At 47.6% G+C, this 20112-nt stretch overlaps 1 protein-coding gene across 1 annotated transcript in view; it reads left to right on the top strand.

Annotated features, from left to right (window-relative positions):
• Positions 1 to 20112, top strand: part of SLCO3A1 (solute carrier organic anion transporter family member 3A1) — a 213656-nt gene that overhangs the window by 165305 nt on the left and 28239 nt on the right. The window contains exons 4-7 of the mRNA XM_006273738.3: positions 1342 to 1605; positions 16092 to 16256; positions 18571 to 18769; positions 19803 to 19941. Coding sequence (XP_006273800.1) covers positions 1342 to 1605; positions 16092 to 16256; positions 18571 to 18769; positions 19803 to 19941 — 767 coding nt within the window. The remainder of the gene's footprint in view (positions 1 to 1341; positions 1606 to 16091; positions 16257 to 18570; positions 18770 to 19802; positions 19942 to 20112) is intronic.

The following is a 20112-nucleotide window of genomic DNA, read 5'->3' as shown; positions in this document are numbered from 1 at the left end:
AATAAATAATGGGGAGGAAGCCGTGTCATGTAATGGGGGAGCCATCTGTAATCTTGGGGGCAGCACCAGGTGATAGATGGCTCTTCAGATCTGATTGTCCATAAGGGATAAGCCACTGCCAGCCTGCAAGGTTGTATTACATGGAAGAGCCAGAGGCCCTTCTGAGTTGCCAGTGCATTCACCACTCAAACACTACCTGCTTAATGTGCAGTGATAATGTATTTAACATCTATATTATAGGACCCTCCCCCCACACCAAGCACCTGGTTGAGTACCCTCTGTTGGCCACTGAACAGCTTGCTGTCAAGGGACCCAGACACATTATCCCAGACGTGGAGTCAGGGCCGTCTAGAGCGCTGCTCTTCAGTTTGGGGTCTGTGGACACATTCCTGGAGTGCAGCCCCCTTTCTCACTCCTCTCAGGCCGACCATCAGTCCTCAGGGGACCAGACCTGATTCCTCAGTCCCACTGTAACTCTTTCCTGGTACCTACCCATGGGTGGGAGCCTGCTGCTTTGCAGCACAGCTCTTCGTGAGGGATGTGAGAGATGGGAGCAAGCGTATGTACTGACACAGATAGGCTTTGTACACCGTCTCTAAGCATGCCATAGCTTTTACTTAGAGGATAACGCACAAGACTGCAGATATCATTAGGGGAAACCCAGCCAGCTTCCTGAACGCATAGGTCTTGATTCTAGCTCACCTTTCCCTCGGCAGTCCCTGGCAGTCTTCTGTTTAAGAAAATAGGGTCAGGGGAGCCTTAGTGCCAGCAGCTGCCCCTGAGTTTTCTGGTGCATAAGCCAAGAGAGGGTATATGGCTCAGCTCCTGCCCTGTTATCACTTTCCAGTTACATGCATGTCCCCAGCCAAACTCCATCAGGTGCCCAGTGCCATGTGACCTTCCCCACAGCATCCCAGTACTCCTGGATAGCAGCTAGCTTGTGTTTCCATGGGCTGGAATTAACAGCTTGTCATGGTGAAGCCTGGGCCAGCTCTTGAGAGCGCTGTAGTCCAGGATGAAGGCAAAGGCAAGTCTTACCATCAAAATGGGGTTTGCCGCCTGGCAGGCATAAACAGAGTTCATCTCCTCACTAGAATCCATAAACTGCACCCCAGGTTATCACAGGCCCCAAGGACGATCAGCCTCCCTTGGACAAGGCACTACACAAATAGATGAGGCAAGAGATGTCTTGTCCATAGAAGCTTCTCACATTGTCTGTCAGTGTTTTAATACCTCCAGTGGCTGCCCAGAAGAATCCCTCAAAGCTGACTTCTGGGTCCTAAACCTTTTGTGTTGCTCTCCCTCCTGCAGCATCATTGACGGGTGGTTTTGCCATTGCAGGTAAGCTGGACATCACTCCCGACGACCCTCGGTGGATCGGCGCATGGTGGGGAGGCTTCCTGCTCTGTGGTGCCTTACTTTTCTTCTCATCCCTCTTCATGTTTGGATTCCCGCAGTCCCTGTCCCCCCGGCCAGAGCATACGGTAGAAAGCGAGCAAGCCATGCTTCCCGAACAAGAATACGAGAGGCCTAAGCCAAGCAATGGAGTCCTGCGGCACCCGCTGGAGCCGGATGACAGCACAACTTGCTTCCAGCAGCTGAGAGGTGACAAGCTGCCCTGAAACATGTTGCATTTCTGTGGGAGCCCGTCCTAGGTTAACGGCTGGTTAGATGCATAATCTGGCTCTGATTTCAGTTACCCTCATCCCCCCGATACACATTGAACATAACCCTTCTTGGGATGTCTGCCCTTGGCTTCTAATTATCTCTGACACTTTACTTATTTTAATGGGAGACATTGTTCCACTCGAGAAGGTTTAGTTTAAGCGACAAGCTGGAGGAATCCAGGCGAGGCCGTGAGAGTTAATAAAGGGGAAGGGGGAAGAATGGAAATAAGAGCAGCTGAGAGAACTTCTCCCAGGGGCTTTGTGAACCTCTTCTCTGTAATCTGCTGCCTCGTAGCTTGGGTATGTCTGCAGGTCACGCAATAGTGGGGCAAAAAAGAAACACAGCCAATTCAAGAGGGTTGGGAGATCTCTTCTGAGAGAGTTGCGGCAGGCCAGTGCAATCCCAGGCTCCTGGGTATAAAGGAGCATGCTTTGGTTATTAGAGCAGCAAAATGCAAGAGCAGGCAGGCCAGACTGTCATGAGAAGAAGGCTGTTAGAAGGGACAAAGCCTGATAACAACCTAGAGCAGTGTTTCTCAACTTTTTAAGTAGCAAGTACCCCCTAACTTGTGAAAATTTTAAGAAGTACCCCAACACTCAATTTTCCAGGGGATTTTATATTTACAGACTGTGTGCCATATGTTGGAAGAAGGGCTGTGTATATAAGGCCATGATATGACAGGTGTCTGATCTGGTGTAGGTAGGGTTGCCACCTTTTACACCAGGGGTGCACAACTCGAGTATGTACCTGGGCTAGATGTTGGCCAAAGGTAGGAGGGCTGTACGCCAAATTATTACCGGGGAATTTAAAGCACCATGTAGTGCGCGGCGTACCACATTTTTTGCCGTAGTTTTGAGAGGAGGAAGGGGTGAGAGAGAGGAAAAGAGGGCAAAAGAAAGAGAGAGTGGTGGGGTACCCACCAACCCCCTGCCTGTGTCTCACATACCCCAAGGGGTACACGTACCACAGGTTGAGAAACTATGACCTAGAATAGTGATAGGGCCTGTTGGGAGCTAGGTGGCCAACAGCATGTCAGAATAGCATCCTCTGGGCCAGTTCTTAGCTGATGGAGATCAGTGTGATGTACATCTCGTGTACTCCAGAAACCTTTAGGGCAGAGGAGAAGTTTGTAGGCCATCTAGTCACTCCCCCCACCCTGCTTCTGTAGCAGAGCTGGTGTCGCTGTCCCTAAAGCATCACAATAAATGAGGACCAAATAACTAAATCCTTTGCCACCTAATTGACTTAATTGGGGATTGAATGATGTGTCTGATTTTGTAGGAGAAATGCTTTGAACGATTAATGCTGTTGCGGTTTAGGAGAAGGTCAGAGATGTGTGGCAAGCTGAATTGATCAGCATCTTCTCTTTCTCAGTATGCCTTTCTAATTTGGATTGTTCCCTGGCTTATGAGAGACAGCTCAACCAGCGGGCCCCCCTACCTTTGATTATGTTCCTTCTTCCCATTCATCCATCTGTCTGTCTAGATAATTATATGACTGTCTTCATCAAAGTATCTGAATGCCTATATCCGAGCATTATGTTCTGTGATGGGCAGAAGAGGTTCAGACCAAAGGAGTGCTTGCTAATTTTCAGATGTGAACGGTTGTAACATATAATGCAATTTATCTGCTGCATCAGGTGGAAGGAATTTTGCATAATCATGATGTGGAACAGAGTCCGTTATTACTGAGTTAGTCACCTTGCAGCCTAGATACTGCGTATGCTGAGAGGGAGCCTATTACCCCTTCATGCGTGTGTGTGTGTGTGTGTGCACGTGTGGGTGTGCACATGTCTGTTGAAGAGGCTGTTTGGTTAACAGTGCCGCAAGGACAGATGAGGATAGGTCATTCCTGGAGATTTCCACTGCAGTCCGCAGGGCAATGCAAGCGTGAATTTGGATGTGCTTAGTCTTTTTTTTTTTTAGGGCAAGTAAAGTGTCATTCTTGCCAACAGTTGTAAGGTTATAAATAGGGACAAACATACTAGCAATATGCCTTTAAACTCCATTGGCTAAAGATTGTTTGGGGAGTGGGCAGGCAATTGGTACTTTTTTGCTTAAAGAAAGGAATCATTGATATACAGAAACTGTGTGTGCACATTTGTATCCATGGGGGCATGGGGCTGGGGTATGTGTTTATTTGTGAACTGGCATACGTGGGGAGGGGAGGGGCAGAGGGTATATGTGCGTGCATGCAGAAGTATGCACACATGTCTTTCATTGCACTGGGCTGCTGTACAGATTTGTTTAAATCTGTGGTTTTCAGTCTTTTCAGACCTGAGGCCCCACTATGTAGGCACCCTTAGGAAAATGCCGGCTTTTAGCTTTCACTTGTTTTTTGACTATAGAAACATAACGGAGCAATTCTTTTGTTACAAGGGACTCAGAAAGACCGCGACCAGTCAGAATGGCTTTAACCCTGTGGATGGCTATTTGAAATCTCTGAGTTTATCTTGTGAATCATGTTTGCACACCCAGCACTAACACTGTGTGGCATCCCTCCCCTTGAAAGGATCACAAGGCTCCCCGGGGTGCAACAGCACCTGGTTGAGAGTCTTTGGTGTAAGTGTTGTGTCTGTGCTGGGTGAGTTGAGTGTGTGTATTTTTTCTAAGTGCGTCTCTATAAATATATAGGATTGTGGTGTTTATGGTGTTATGTGTGTATGGTATGTGGCTGGATGCTGGCTCCTCTGGGGACATGGTACATGAATTATATATGTATGAGATGGATATGGGCGTCAAATTGAAATTGCTTTTGGCTTGGGCCACTTCTTCTCCAGTCTGTCCCTGGCCTTCCAGAACTGATCAGACATTGAAAGGTTGTATTCCTTTAAGACAGATGTTCCCAGCTGTTTCCTTTCTGCCAGACACCAGCACTTTGTAGTCTGGGATTATTGGAGGATGCTCGGAGATGTGCCAAGCTTTTCTGGGGTGCTGTTAGATGCAGGACTGTATTGTAAGTCTCCCTGGCTGTCTACAAGCCTTAGTGCTGGGAAGGGATGTGACTCTAATATAAAAGCGACCAACTCAAAGCCTTGGAGATGCCTTTTACAGTTCTGCCAAAGTCTAAATAGGAGGGAGGTACTGCCCTGTGGGAAGCTGTGGCATCTTTCCCCAGGGGTGTTTTCATGCCAAGATGAGAAGGACCCTTAAGAGGAGTTTGAAAGTTGAAATGAAAGCTGGGCCTTTGAACAGCAGAAGGAGAAGCAGCAATCAAAGACACCGAGTCACCTCATTTTTAAGGCTGTCACACTGCCCACACAGCTCTTCCTCTGAGAAGGAAACAGCAGCATTTGCAAGAAAAGGGACTGACCAACCCCAAGCACAAGCCCCAGACCTTGGGGTGTATGCAGCAATTAGGAGCAGGCATGGGAGGATGCCTTGGGCAGAAGGGAGCTCTGAAGCCAGCCCTGTTCATTGTCCTGCAGAGGCTGGGAGGCAGCAATATCAAACAGGTGATATTTGCCTACATTGCATCTGCCTCCCTATAGATGCTGGACTGGATTGTAAGTCTCTACAGCATCCAAAGCTCTGACCCAGGGTTATTTACCTCCGTACTCAGGTCCTTCAATCTGAAGCTTCAACTTAAGCAGGCAATTCTGAAGGAAAAAAACCCAAAACTCTGCTGTGCCTCTGCTGTGCCTCCAAAGGGAAAATGACGGAGCAAACCCATTCGCCTTCAGAAAGTGGCGATAGTCAGTCCCATACAATGGGGTGAGAAGAGAGACTACATCCAGTGGGCAAGGATTTCCCTTAGGGAGGGTGACTGTGAATCCCTAGGTCACACAGAAAGCCTGTGTTGCAGCAGGGAATTGAACCTCTCTTTCTTACTTACCCGACCCAGGATAGTGCCATTGCAGGCCATCTTTTCCAGTGCAGCTTGAAGTGAGGAGCTGGTGCCCTAACACCACTACACCTGGGCCCAAAAGACTGCAGTCTCTGTCTTTTTTGTGCTGCTTGCATGTTCTGAATAGGTTTCAGGGTAGAGGGAAATGAAGGGCTCACAGCTGGCTTACACCTAGGAAATGAGGGGGGAAATGCTGCACACAGTTCTCCCAAGCTATTCTGCACTCTCCTCGGCTGTGCCAGCAGTGGGCTCCCTATCCCCAACTTTACAAATGCACTGGCCAGTGCCCCTGCCTGGGAAACCACTCAGTCTTGCCCTGGGGCGCCCTGGAGCAGTGGACAACTCTGCCAGGGTTTCTGTCCTCCTCAGCCCTGCAAATCTTTTCCTGGGGTCACCAGGTTCTCTCAGCTGAACATTGACCTGCAGCAACGCATGCTGTTTACCCGTAGCCCCCTTCTGATCTCCTAATCGAGCTGGTGGGAAACCTTTTTCAAAATGATTTTTCACTAGACTGTGCCATTTGTCTGAATCGAGGCTGTTCAGCGAGGAGGCCAAGGTGGATAAATTTTTCTTCAAGGAAACATTTGCTTTCCTTCTGTGTCAACACGAAAAGGATTTCCCGTGCAGTGAAATCCGCACCCCCCACCTCCACCCCAAGCCCACCTGCATGTAAGAGCTTTGCATAAGGCAATGGTTCTCAACCTTTATACACTTAGGGCACCTCTCAGAAAATGTCAGCTCTTGCTTTCCCTCAGTTTTTTTGTCTTTGGAAAAATGGTAGAGTAATTTTTCTGCTGCAAAGAACTCAGACAGACCACAACAGCTCAGCATGTGTGTGACACTGTGGATTTCTTTCTGAGTCGTGTTTGTCTTCTGAGTCGTGTGTAGGTGTTTGCACACCTAACAGTACTAATATTGTGCAGCGCCCTAAACAGCGTCTCCTGGCACCCTGATTGAGAATCACTGGTATCAGAGCTTAGATCTGCATAGAAGAGCTGCCTGCTTCCCTGCCTGAGCCCTTCCTCCCTGCTCCGGGCACCACCAAACCTTTTGAGTGATGCATCCAATTTTTACCCCCTCCCTAAGAAAAGAAACCTATTGCCTTCCAAGTGGATTCCAGGCAATTAAAGGGCCATACTCCACAGTGGGACGTAATAGTAATCATCATCATTAAGAATTACCATGTAGAGTGGTTTTCAGCTTCAAAGCACTAACTAATCATTAGTGCAAACCCTTTCCGATGGCTTGGTGAGTGGGGGCGGGGTGACTGCGCACAGTCAACAGGCAGCACATCCATCCCACCTGCATGCTTGGTGCAACTGCTGTTACCAGGGATGTGCCTAGCACTTCACCTTTTTCAATCTGCTTGTACACGTAGCATGCAGTTCAGCGTGATCAGCTCCCTTCTTTGTCTCCCGCCTCCTATCAACGCCTGCTCCATCCCTCCCCGGCTAGCTCTAGGTTTCTGCTACATTCTTCTTAATTAGGGACCATGCCTTTCAGCCGTATCATTATTGCAAGAAGCCAGTGATTGGAGAGGCCTCACTCTGCAGGCTAAATAAGAGATTGTTTTTCATCGTGCCGTTTGTCTTCCCAGATGTGGTCTCTTGCCTAGCGTGGGCTTCCTATTGAATTTGTCTGCCTTGGTTCTATGGTAATGGAAAGGGAAGATTTATCCCATCCAGAGGTATTCTTGGGTGTAATCAATAACATTTTGGGATATGTTCTGTTTCAGTTACTCTTGCATAAAATACCCATGTCAGTGGGCGTGCTCTGGATTCACCCTGGACTGAATTAGAATGGAGCTTGACCCTCTGCATCTTGCTGACTATAATCTCTTTGATGCTGTCTCGCTCGGCTCCACTCTCCAGCTTTTATGCTTGAACTGCTCTACCCTGAGGCACCATCTTTGAGCAGCACAGCATCATAAGAGAAGAAGCCATTAAGGTCCGATCCTCTGAGGTCCTGAGTGCCTGCAGCTCCCACAGGCTCTTTGACTGTATAAAGGGGATTTGATAGCGGGACAAGGGTAAACCGCTTGGACTGATTTAGAAATTCAAGTTGTAGGGCAGGGACTGTCTATTGCCAAGCACCTGCGGACGCCGTGCCCTCTGTTGGGACCAGTGGACCCTTTTGTAACACCAGTAATAATAATATCATTCTTTAAAACCAACACAAAGAAGCCCTTTGTTATACAAGCCATTAACTTTTGGAATTCATTGCCATAGGGTGTTATGAAGGCCAGTGGTAGAGCCAGGTTGAAAAAGGGATTAGAAAATGTAGGGAGGATCAGGCCCCCGGGGACTGCAATACAAAGCTGGGGGATGCAGCCTCGGATACAGGAAATTCCTAATGCTGCGTCTGCTGGTGCCTGGGAGGGTCGCCCTGCTCATGCCCTCCGTTATGCCCTTCTTGTAAAGCAGGGGTGGCCAACCTGCACACACATGCTGCAAATGGCACAGGCAGCCTCTGCGATTGGGGAGGGGACAGGGAGCACAGCAGCAGCCACGGCAGGGAGCAGAAAGGAGAGCAGCAAACTGGGGAGGGGAAGGGGATCACGGTGGCACTTGGGGAGGGTGTTGGCCTAATTTGTGGGCTGCCTGCCACAAAAGTTAGCCGCTGCTGTTATAAAGCATGCATAAATTGCCACTCTGGGCTACAAGATACTGAGCTAGATGGCCTCCTGCCCTGACCCACTTGGGCAGGAGCGTTCCTAACTATACAGCGCCCAGCTAAGTCTGTGGGAATCTTTCCAGTTACTTTTACTGGCAATGAATCCAGCCTTTAGGGCTGGATCCTGGTCCCATACAACTCAATGGGCATTTTTGCTCAGTGGAGATAAGTTTGTCCTCAGAGTTGCCACCTTGTTGTATTCATCTTGCCTGAGGAATGGGGGTGCAGAGTAGACAAGCAGGGTTTTTTTCTGAATAAGAGCCATTTCCCTCATAAGCCTTCACCCAGCAAACAAGGTATAATTCTTGGTTTTCCACTTCACAGCTTGGTGCCAGGGAAATAGCACCACACATGGATCATCCTAACGGGACACAGAAAAGTCTCGGAAGTTTCTTTTCAGACACACGCACATGTGGATGATTGATGACAGAGATCAGAACCGGTTTGGGAGGGAAATCACACCACTGTTCTCAGGTTTTCTTCCAAAAATCCCAGGGCTGTCTGGGTCAAGGATATCATACCCGGTGCTTCAGCATTCCTGCTTTTGTCCCAGCTAACCCAGGATGCACACAGCCCAGGATGTTAGAATTGTGCCACACTTGTGGTGAATCAAAGCAGTCATTCTTTATTTAGCCTTCAGCACTAAGCTGATATTTGATAAATGCAAAGTGCAGGGTGGTGCTCAAAACACAGGACATGGGACTGGGTCTCTTGGCTCCAGCTCCATGTCTGGCTTGTTGTGGGATCTGGAGTAAGCAGCTTCACCAAAGTTAGTTCACCATCTGTAGCAAAGGAAATAGCACTGACTTGCTTAATGAGCTTCGACAGGTTGATAATAAGATTTTAAAGCGCTTGGAGATCTTCATGTGGAAGGCACCATAAAATAATCATGCTCCCTTAGAAGCAAAACCATCTTGTTTAAACATAATCATTGACTGGTAAAGTGGCAAGAGAGATTCTAGGCAGCGAGGCAATTCATACTATAGTGTGATCTCCCATGGTTTGGCATGGTGTCCCAGCATGAAACCCATTCTGTAAAAGGGGAGAGGGTATAGTGACTCAAAGATCGCCCAGCTCCTCTAGTATATTTTCTTTTATTCCTTTAGACATTCTCTGAGCCTCATCTAGAGTACTCAGTGCTCTGGGGGACTCGTCCCTCCCCAAGAAACTAGCAGTCAAGGAGAAACACAGCCCATGATTAAGGGGTGTAAGTTGTAGCCGTGTTGGTCTAAGGACATAGGCAGACAAGTTTCTTTGCGGAAATCCAATATCTTTTATTAGACCAACTCAAATACAGTAGTTGGAAAAATTCTTGGCAAGCTTTGGGGCATTTGTGTGTTTGGGCCCGAAAGCTTGCTAAGAAAAATTTGAGTTGGTCTAATAATAGAAATCGGATTTCCCCAAATCCATGGTTAAGCACCTAGGACACCAGCACCCTGAATTCCCACTGACTCAGCATTATCTAGGGGGGGATCTGCACCCTGAGAGATTGCAACCCAAGTGCCAATGGAGTGGAGACATTCAGGGCATCTTCATCATGGCCACCATCCAGGACCATAGTAGGATGCTCCTCCCACACTCTCCCACTTTCCTGGAAGAAGCCTGGCAGGTAAAACCTTGCTAAGGTTGTCTCCTGTGGTGGCTCTTAGAGGGATGCCCCAGAGTAGGCACACATGGTGTCAGTGAGCAGAGTGAGTTTAGGAACTTCCCAGCTTGGAGCATGCTACTGCTGCAGTGCAAACAGAGCCTCAGAGGCTCAACAGCTTTCTAAAATGCTTAATCTGGCTGGGGAGTGGTGCAGGGAGGCAAGTAGCGTTGGGTCCCACGCTGCACCCCTAGCAGCTCACTGTAGCTCTTTTGTCTAGTAAGGGCCATGGTCAAAGAAGATGCGGGTGCTTCTCTTCAGTGTAAAAGAGTTCAGCTTTTGTCTGCCTGTCGCCTCCACACGCTTTCTCAAATGCAGCATCTGCGTATCAGTAGCTGTGGTTAATTCACAGGGCTTCTCTGTCATCTTACTTCAGGGTATAAACTGATCAGCAGCTGGGGTCAGGGAGAGAATCTTTGTTTCTGAGATAAAATATTGCACAACTGCCTAGGTTCATTACAGGGGTGGGGAGGTTTACATCTTCCTCTGAAGCGTCAAGTAAAGGCCACTGCCAGCAGCAGGATAATAGAGTGGAAGGACCAACGATCTGTTTTACTGTGCATGACAAATCGGATGCCCCCGTACGAACATTTGTAGTTGCTTCAAGCCCATGTCTCTCATAGGAAACCCATTTGACACGGTGTCATCCTATTTCTTTGTGCCCTTTACGGTATCAATTTTACTCAAGGCCTTGTAGAGTTTGGTGTATTAAAGTCACCTTAGTTATCTTCAGTGCCTCTTGCCTTCTTCCATCTTTTCTTTTATATGAGCTGCCTCTATCCATGAGAGGGTGTCTTCATCTTCCCTACATCGTTTTCTTCTCATACCCTTCAGCCACAGGAATGCTTTGCCATTGTCTCCTATTCAGGTCTGAGATGTGTTTCTATTGCTGCTGCTTGAAAATAGCACTATCTTTTGGACTCTTCTCATTGCCCTGTTCTAGATGGACTGGGCTATAAAACGCCCTCTAATTTATTACTCTGCTACCTATGTTCCTCATCTTTACTGCAAATTGAAAACACATCCTTGTTAAGATGCACCAACTGGAAAAAGGGGCCTTGACAATTATAATGTGCCAAACAATTCATCTCAAGCACCAACATGATGATAATAGTTTGCCATTCCTGGAGAGTAGTTAAACCTCAAATAATGAGGTTGCCAATTATCTCTTGTACTCCCCAATGTTTAGTCACAAATCAAAGTTACTTGGTGGATGTAAGGGGTATTTCTCTGTGACTGCCGGACCTGGGAAGAATTTGGCACCTGCGGCTACCTACCAGTTGATACCTCTGAAAAAATCAGGCCCCTAGTGATTAATTCTGGATATTTCATAGAGTATTACATGAAGTGAAGAGGGTGGCGACATTAAGAATAGGAAGGGGAGAGGCCTGGGGAAAGTGAGGGTGTTCATATATGTGCTCTGGGGGTGTGCTTTAATTAGAGCAGCTCTGAGACTTGCTGTGATTAAAGCACTCCAGCAGCCTCCAGTGTCACTTATATCAGCATCCCCACGCTGAAAAATGGCAGCAGGGATGCTTTAAAGCTCATCAAATGCTCATCAAATGCCACTGTGTGGGGACACTGATATACGTGACACTGGAGACCTGATTAATCAAGTGTGCTCCGATGCGCTGTAATTACAGCATGTCAGAGCAGCCTCATTATAGGCACTGTATAGGCACCCTGAGTATAGGCATGCCTGAGCATGGAAGGCCCACATTTGTTTAAGCGTTGGACTAAACATGTTTCAGAGTAAGGAGGAAACCTCTGTCTACTGCTACTCTGGAAACTGGAGGCATAGACAATGCAATAGCAGAAAAATTCTCTTCTCCAAAACGTCTCTGTATGGTGGTAGCGGTGGGGATGTCATATGAGTGTCTCACTCCGAGCATCCCAGCATGATTCTCTCTTCACCACATCAATCATGCCTGTTGAATTTTCAAGGGATTTCTAGAGACACAGTCTTTGGTTTCCATGTAACGACCACCCTGCGCCGGGTTGTCAGATGGAATTGAACCCTGAGACCAAAGTGCAGATGTCAGCTATGAGCCAAACAGCTCAATTATTCATTCAGCCTGTTCTTAAATCTCATCAATACCTCTGAGATTTAAGTGCCTGTTAAAGTGCCTTACTGTATGTTTTGCTGGATCTGGCCCTTAGCTGGGAGCAGTAGCAAAGGGCTGTAGGTCAGCCCAAAGAAAGATGTGTTAGCCAGCATGTGGTACATTTACTAAGTAGTCCCCACGCAGCCGTCACTCTGACATCCCAATCCAGACGTCCATGCGCATCCCTCCATCCCATTAAGAGATTTAAAACTCTACCACTAACTTTTAGTCTCCTCTTCCCCCCCCAAAGCAATGATGCAGGTTAACTAGCAGCACGCAGATGAACTCGTGGCCATGGTTGAGTGTAAAGAGAGGCATTTTTGTGGGAGCTTTTATTCATTTTGTACAGGGAAGAAAAGTAAAGGGAATGATCTGGACCTCCTTGGCAAGATGAATGGGCTGCCAGATGCTTGTTCCCTTGATCTTTGAACATCTCCTTTAGTTATATGTTATAGTAATGCCTGCTGCTGGGCAATTAATCTAGACACTGTACAAAGACACAGTAGGAGACGATACCTGTTCCAAAGAACTGACATCTAAATAGACAAGGGGCAGTAGGGGAACGGAGAAATGAAGCAGCTTGCCAAAGGACATACAGCAGGGCACTTACAGAGCTAGGAAGACAACCCGGGTCCCCTGGTTCCCCATAGACCAGGTTGCCTCGCTAAGATAAGTGCTGGACTCTCTCTAAGCTGACACAGTACAAGACGAAGGCTTTGTCCTTGCCAAGGCTTCTGGTCCAAGCCACAAAGAGTTTCTAAATAAATCCCTTGCAAGATGCTACTCCCTCACTTTAAAAGGCAACTTGTTCTTGTTATTTCCCATTAGCCTTTTGTGTCTTTGATTTCAAATTGGCACCAGGGAGCATCTCAAGGAATCCACCAACATTATACAAATTGAACTCCAGAGGCACAGCAGGCAGCGAGGCATTAAATATGACTTTCTGAGCTGAGCTCTGCCAAGTTCACCTTTGCTTTCTTCCTCCTTGTTCTGGTAAGAAGACAGATGCAGTAGGTGGCCACCGAAGAGCTGAATGAGGAAGCAGGTGGCTGCCGGGAACCGATCGGAAGCTGAATTTAGTTGCCCTTTTTATTTTTCCTATTCTTCTGGAACAAACAAACAAACAAACAAAACCCCACTTCTCCTGCACATTCATTATGCCCTGCAAAATCCTTAGGAAACAAAGGTTTTATGTAGCACAAAGCATAGCGGCGATGGAAGAGACTGGGAACTGTGGAATCGCCTTTTTTCTAGAGGGTTGGATCGAGCTAATTATACCCCCCATTCAAACAGAACCAGCAGAGCCCGAGCAGCATAACAAAGAGCCGCACATTTGCCTGCTGCAGCCAGTGCTATTGTATTTTGAAAATACTAGGAAAGACCTATGAGAAAACAGAGGCAAAAACTGGAGAAATCTGTCATCTGCCAGATCCTAATACACAGAGAGAGCAGGCTGGGGGAGGGGGCGAAAATATTTTAAAATGCAAACAAGGCCCATTGAGGCTCCACTAACACTTCCAAGAGATAATTTTCAAACTTAATGATTTTCACATTTAATTCAGGGGGAAATTAGTCATCAGGTATTAAGACAAAGAAAGGCTCTCTCCTGTGTTCGGATTCTATACCATTGAAGCTGCATTATCTCTGGAATAATTAAAATGCTCGCTGAAGTAGAAAATGCACTATCTGATTCATTAGCCAGATTTCCCTTTGTAAGGTAATCACTCCCCAACTCACGTCGGCTTATCGGAAATAGAGAGACAGGTCTGAAGGGATCTCAAAGCCTTAACAGATAAAGAGGGAGGAGCCAGGAAACCCTGAGGGTAGAGTAAACACGTTTTGCTTTTTGACCCGTGCGTGGCAGCATAGTACCTTGTGTTCAGTTAATGAATTTAAGCAAGGCTTGTCTGGAAAGGCAGGGTACAGTTCCACGCGTCCGTCAATCTGCGCAGCATGCAGATAACTCGGCATGTCCAAAGGAGCTGAATCCCGTAAATGAAGGGTCGCTGTGCCCAGTGGTTGCTTGTAGTAGGCAGTAGTTATCTGTCTGTCTTGCAAGACAATTATGCCGAGTGTGACATCATCTCACTGAAGGTAATCCTTGTTTGAAAGATAAAGCAAAACTGGAGTGACCTCTCCAGGGTGCAAAACCTAGGCAGTGTATGTAGAGTCACTGAGCTGCTCACACACCAGTGTCCCCTTCTCAGCTTTGCTGGCTTAACGCAAAGGAAAGGCAGGTGCCAGTATGTCTGGAACCAGTTTGGGCACAGGAGCTGCCAGAGCAAAGGAGATCATCCGTTTATACATCTATCAGGACCTCATTCCTAGACAGGTTGCAGACCAGGGTTAAAGAGCCCAGTCTACCCTATCTTTGGAGTGGATTTTGGTTCCACAACTTTTTGGCAGCCTTGCAGCCCTATGAGCAACAGGGTAGTTCAGGTTGCAGCTCCCTCTGCACTTGAATGCACACAAATAGCTGTACATGCACGCAGCAGAGCACCTGGACAGTTGAGAGCACGTGAGAGAGAGAGAAAGAGAGGAAATGCAACATTTCTCTGGGGTCCGAGGAAAAGCAAGGACAGCTACAATCTGTATATGCTTATGACTAAAGAACAATGAACAGCTGAAGGTATACGACCGATTAGGGACACCCCAGCTCATGTCTGGAGGTGCACAGGGTACTGTCAGAAGTAGACAGATGGAAGCACAGAAAGGGAAAGCTGGCAGAAGAGAGCACTGGGACATAGATTGCCTTCTCGACAATTTTTTTCCCCACACAAAAATTGAAAGAAGCAAAAAGACTTTGGCTCAGACACAATATAGTCAACTACACACTTTGAAACACCACCTATCTGGTCCCCAAAATCATGAGATTTTAAAGAAAAAAACAAACAAACAAACAAATATTGGTTTCTTTCTTTTTCTCTTCTGGTTTTTATGGCCTTACATTATGAGGGCGTCACATTTCCAAGCTCTACAAACACAGCAGCTAAAAATCTTACCTAAATGCTGAGATTCTCTCAGAATCATATGCATCCAGGAGCTAGGCCTAGTAGGAAGACACTGAGTATCAAAAGGCTTGTGATAAAATTGTGAGAGCTGACAACACTGCTAACAGTATCAGAGCTAGATAAAAAATGGCATCGAGAGCTCCTTTTCTGGCTTCTCAGAAGCTACCTCTGTCTAATTCTTGCATCTTTCAGACTCCGTGCCCATGTTGGGACAGTGAAATGGTTAGGACTTGGAATGTACTTTGTGCCATAGCACTTTTCTTCAAGCAAACTGTTATGCCAAATGTCAGAACAGTCCCCAAACAGCATAGGCAGCTGGTAGGGAAGGCACAGAGGGGGCACATGCCCCCACTGCAGGGCCATGCCTGCCGTTGACACCGCCAGTGACTTCTGCGGGTGCTTGCCAGCTCCGTCCCCGCCTCCAGTAGCTTCTGTGGGTGTTTGCCCAGACTACGGAGGCACCAGTCACCCATGCCAAATGGTGAGATCTTTGCAAAGTCCAGCAGGAGAAAGCAAAATAATTTCCTTTTTTTTCTGAATGCAAGTCAAAATGCAACAAAGACACCAGGTCCTGCCAACCTGCTGACTGGACGCTCCATTCCACACTCATGTTCTTACATGTTTTAGGAAATGGGAAGCATGCCTATCTCGATAAACCCAGCACCCCAGCAGGCACTAGCAGGCTGTCCCAGCAGAGAGAGCAAGGCTTAAACAGATTCTGGTGGGTTTGTGAACAAGACAATTCACCTCTGGAGTCTTTTCAGTGTGGTTAAGCAATCCCAAATCAGGACAGAAGTTTCACCATCCTGGACCTAATAAGCAACACTGAGATTCAGCAAGAAATTAGGGAAGTGCTATACGAGGCTGGTATTTTGTAAGTGGCCTTTATTGAGCTAGAGTCTGTGTCTTGGAGAAGCATTTGGTGCTGGCTGGGGCTCTTTGATGGTGGCATAGATAAGAGCACCCTGGGCTTTCTGCTTTTGTGTTGCTTAGTTCTGGAAGGCCTTTCTCTGTGTAAGGTGGGGGATTTGTCTTGGACTCCTGTATTTGTCCCCTGAGAGCTGAGAGGTCCCTTGCACCTTGAGGGAAACACAGGGAGAAGCTTCCTGAAAATCTTTTCTTATTTTTTTTCCTGCATTGTAGTGATCCCCAAGGTAACAAAGCACTTACTTTCCAACCCTGTCTTCACCTGCATCGTCCTGGCTGCCTGCATGGAGATTGCTGTTGTCGCTGGTTTTGCTGCCTTCCTGGGGAAATACCTAGAGCAGCAGTTCAACCTCACCACTTCATCAGCTAATCAGCTCTTAGGTGAGTAGTCATCTTTACTGACCACCCAACTCCTCCGATTCCTTTCACAGTAATAGCACGTTACCTTTTGATAGCTTCTTTCGTCTGAGGATCTCAGGACCTTTTGAAAATTGAATACGTAGGCAAGAGAGAGGAGGTAGCTGCAGGTGTTTTATACAGCACAAAACTGAGGCCCAGAAAAGTTGCATTTCTTTTAAATCCTTTATTTTAAGTGCCTCCATGTTTTAGAAACTGACTGCAATCACCAAGTTCCTTGCTTGTAGAAGCTTGCATGTCTCCATCCTTGGAGGTTTTTAAGGTCCAGCTTGACAAAGCCTTGGCTGAGGTGATCTGGTTGGGGGCGGTCCTGCTTTGAGCAGGGGGTTGGACTAGATGTGACCTCCTGAGGTCCCTTCCAACCCTCACTTTCTGTGATTTTATGATTTATACAGCAGCAGTTGAGTTTCTGAGGAATCACGGTTGCCCTGCCCTTTTGAAAATCAATCCCATGCTGTCAAAACCTTGGTAACCCAAACAGTAGTCACCCAAATTTATGAATGGGCTGACAGCACTTAGTGGGCATGTCTACATGAGACATTTACTGTGGAGCTGCCTAATTAGCTTTGCAGTAAACATCTCAGTGTGTGCACATGCTTCCCTATTAGGCTGCAGTCAAATAATAAAATCTACCATAGGATAGTACAGTATAACCTCATAAATCCGGCATCCTTGAGATCTAGCACCTGCTGGAAATTGGAAAATTCTGGATTTTTGAAACAATGTGTGGCCACTGCTCTGGGACCGGCTACTCCCGGATGCAGTGTATTTTTTCGAAGTGCCAGATTTTTGAGAACTCTGGAATTTTGAAAACTAGATTTATGTCATTTTCCTGTACTTGTAAATTCAAGTGCTAGCCTACTGCAGAGTTTTTTTAGTGTGCAGAAGTGCATGTGTAGATGCTGATGGGGCTGGTTGGGCCACAAGGATGCTTTATGCAGGCACTGCCTGCCAGCTAGTCCCACACTGGAATCCCCTTGTGCCCCAGCCATCCTCTCTGCAGCATGTTGAGCCAGGAGCAGCCCTGGGCTGGCAGGCTGACCCCCCAGACCCTCTGACATCTGGGGGTGCTCCAACCTGGCTCAGTGTGCTGTGGTCGTTCAAGCACAGTGCCCGTGAGCAATAAACTCTGGTGCAATATGTGCCAAAGTTTATTGCTGCACGTTACTTGTGTGTGTAGCTGCACCCAGTGAATCGACAGCAGAGCCAAGAGCCAAAGCTCCCCTCTCGGTCCTGTGCTCAACACATTAGGCCATGCTAAACCATGATGGTTTCTCTAGATTTAATCTGTTTTTGTGAGCTACAGTGGGCCACCTTTTAAATGTCCTGACCTAAAGCAGAAATCCCCAACAGCTATCCACAGTGTTTTGGGGTCAGTGGGCCCAAAGGAGCAGAGGTGCTTATCTAGCTAAGATCTATGCTGTACTGCCTGCCTGATGGCTAGAGTTGTCTGCACGGACGTGGAGCCCAGTTCCTCTGAAAAGCCCTTATCTCCCCCTCAGTTTGGTGCATTTCAAATGGGAAATGCAGCCAACAAAAGGGCCTCAAGCAGCTGTTCTCATAGCCCATCAGATGCATCCTGGTCATGCTTCGAGCAGCTTCTGATTTTAATATCACACTAAAGAACTTGTTGGCTGCTGTCCCGCTGCTGGCTCCTCTCCATTTTTTAATTTAAACGAACTTAGTGTAGCATTTCCCAGCTACTGCTCATGAGGGTCTTCACATTCAGAGACCTTGCTGCAGAATTTAGATTCAGCTTGTCATGTCGACACACGGCTTTTGGGTATAACTAGCAGCAGTGGGGAGTTGGGGGCAGTGAGCCAGAAAAGGCCCCACATGGTGAGAAACTTCCTTCAGCAGCTTTCCAAAGTGACTAGGGAGTGTGAGAACCAAACTTAAAGGTCTTTAAAGAGGCTAGCTTTTCAGACAGCACTGATCAGTGAAATGCTTTAGGTCATAAAAAAATTGGACTGTAGGTAGAACTGCAGATGGAGAGGTCTGCACTGGATGGAACGGTAAGGAGGAAGAGTGGGGACCAGATGAGGTTGTCTTGCCATCGTCCTCTCAAACCGGGAACCTGCTTGCTCCTGAATGCACAGATAAGCATCTAGTCTCTGGGATGCTTCCCCACATTGGCACTGCTCGCCATGAGGGGTTTTCCCTGTCAGCAGCACCCTGAGATACTCACTGGAAAGTAACCGTGCGTCCTTCTACAGTTTGGTCTTCCAACTCTGACTGTCCCACCGTGCCTCTCCCTAACCTTTTCTTCCTCTTTCAGGCATGACGGCAATCCCATGTGCATGTCTGGGCATATTCTTGGGCGGTCTCCTGGTGAAGAAGCTCAGCCTGTCTGCACTCGGAGCCATCAGGATGGCCATGCTAGTTAACCTGGTGTCCACAGCTTGTTACGTCTCGTTCCTCTTCCTGGGCTGTGACACAGGTCCTGTTGCTGGGGTTACTGTTCCCTATGGAAACAAGTGAGTGCACACTGAATTTCACCTCCATCCCTCACACCCACCGGCCCATTATCCTGGCTGGACAGTAAAGCACAGTGGCAGGTTACCTCAACTAACCTGCTCGTATCAGTTCTGGTTTTCTGTCTGGCTGGCTTTTACTGCAGCCATCACTCAAAAATTCAAGTGCCTCCAGGGCTAAGTAACAATACAGATTAACAGGACTGCTGCACACGTACACCAGGGGCTGCATGAGGGAAACGCCACTAAAATCATTAATGTTGTAGCTGAAATTGCCATGGTTAAATGTACCCTGTATCGCAGAAGTGCCAGGAAATAAGTCATAAAAAGAAGCGTAGAAGGTAACTTCCATTGGGCTCAGCTAAAACCGTCCCAAGTGGCAGGAGACAGAAGGTCATTTATTTACAAGCTGTGGACACTTACTTCCACTGCTAAAGTCAGGCTGAATCACAGGTACACACTACCGCTGAGAATTAGAGCAATCACTTACCTTCAAGTGCCTGACTGAGGATTTCAGGGTGAAACGGGGCACATCCTTTTGTAAACTTGGCTATTTACTGCTGCCCAACTCGCTGCCTGGCTGCATTTTCGGTGGCACTTTAGGACCCGGAGTGCCCTGTGGAGCTGATGGGACACTATGAGTGTGTTATTTCAGGGTTCTCCATATGTGATGGGGTCCTTCCCCCTCTCTGCTGCTGGTTGTTCCTATGCTAGATGCACACTGTCCAGCCGCTCCTGCCTTGGAGCGCTGTAGCCTTGGGCTGCACAATGCTCAAATGTGTCTGGTGCAGCTTCACTTAAAATTCCCCCTCTCAGTCCTGAGCTACCCTAGAGAGATGATGGCACCAGAAGGGGTAAATGTCAGTGTGTTTTTTTCAGTGGCAGAGTGTATGACCTGGAGTTTTTTTCTGCTGCCCCTCATGCCATGTGCTTCCAGTTGTTGGCTTCCCAAAGCCTTTGTCATGCAGCGCTGCTTGAGGAAGCAAGTGGGGGTCATGGCACTACCCATCCATTTCTGATTCTGCTTCTTTTACAGCGCAACTCCGACCTCACCTTTGGACCCATATTCCCCCTGCAATAACAACTGTGAATGCCAAACCGATTCCTTCACTCCAGTCTGTGGGGCAGACGGGATCACGTACTTATCCGCCTGCTTTGCTGGCTGCAACAGCACGGTAATTGTCCTGATTTACTCAGTGTCTCCTAGCCATTTGCGCGAGTGGGTGGGTGTGTGCACGTGTATGTGTATGTGTGGGTGAGAGAGACAGAGCAAGATACAGATGTGCGAGGCTGGAGTATATCCTGTACAGAGCTGCTCATTTTCACCCGAGAGTGGCTGAAGCCCC

Source organism: Alligator mississippiensis, chromosome 11 (assembly GCF_030867095.1).
Source record: "Alligator mississippiensis isolate rAllMis1 chromosome 11, rAllMis1, whole genome shotgun sequence".
NCBI lineage: Eukaryota > Metazoa > Chordata > Crocodylia > Alligatoridae > Alligator > Alligator mississippiensis.
Note: the sequence above shows the minus strand (reverse complement) of the source record. Positions and strands in the feature narration are given on the sequence as shown.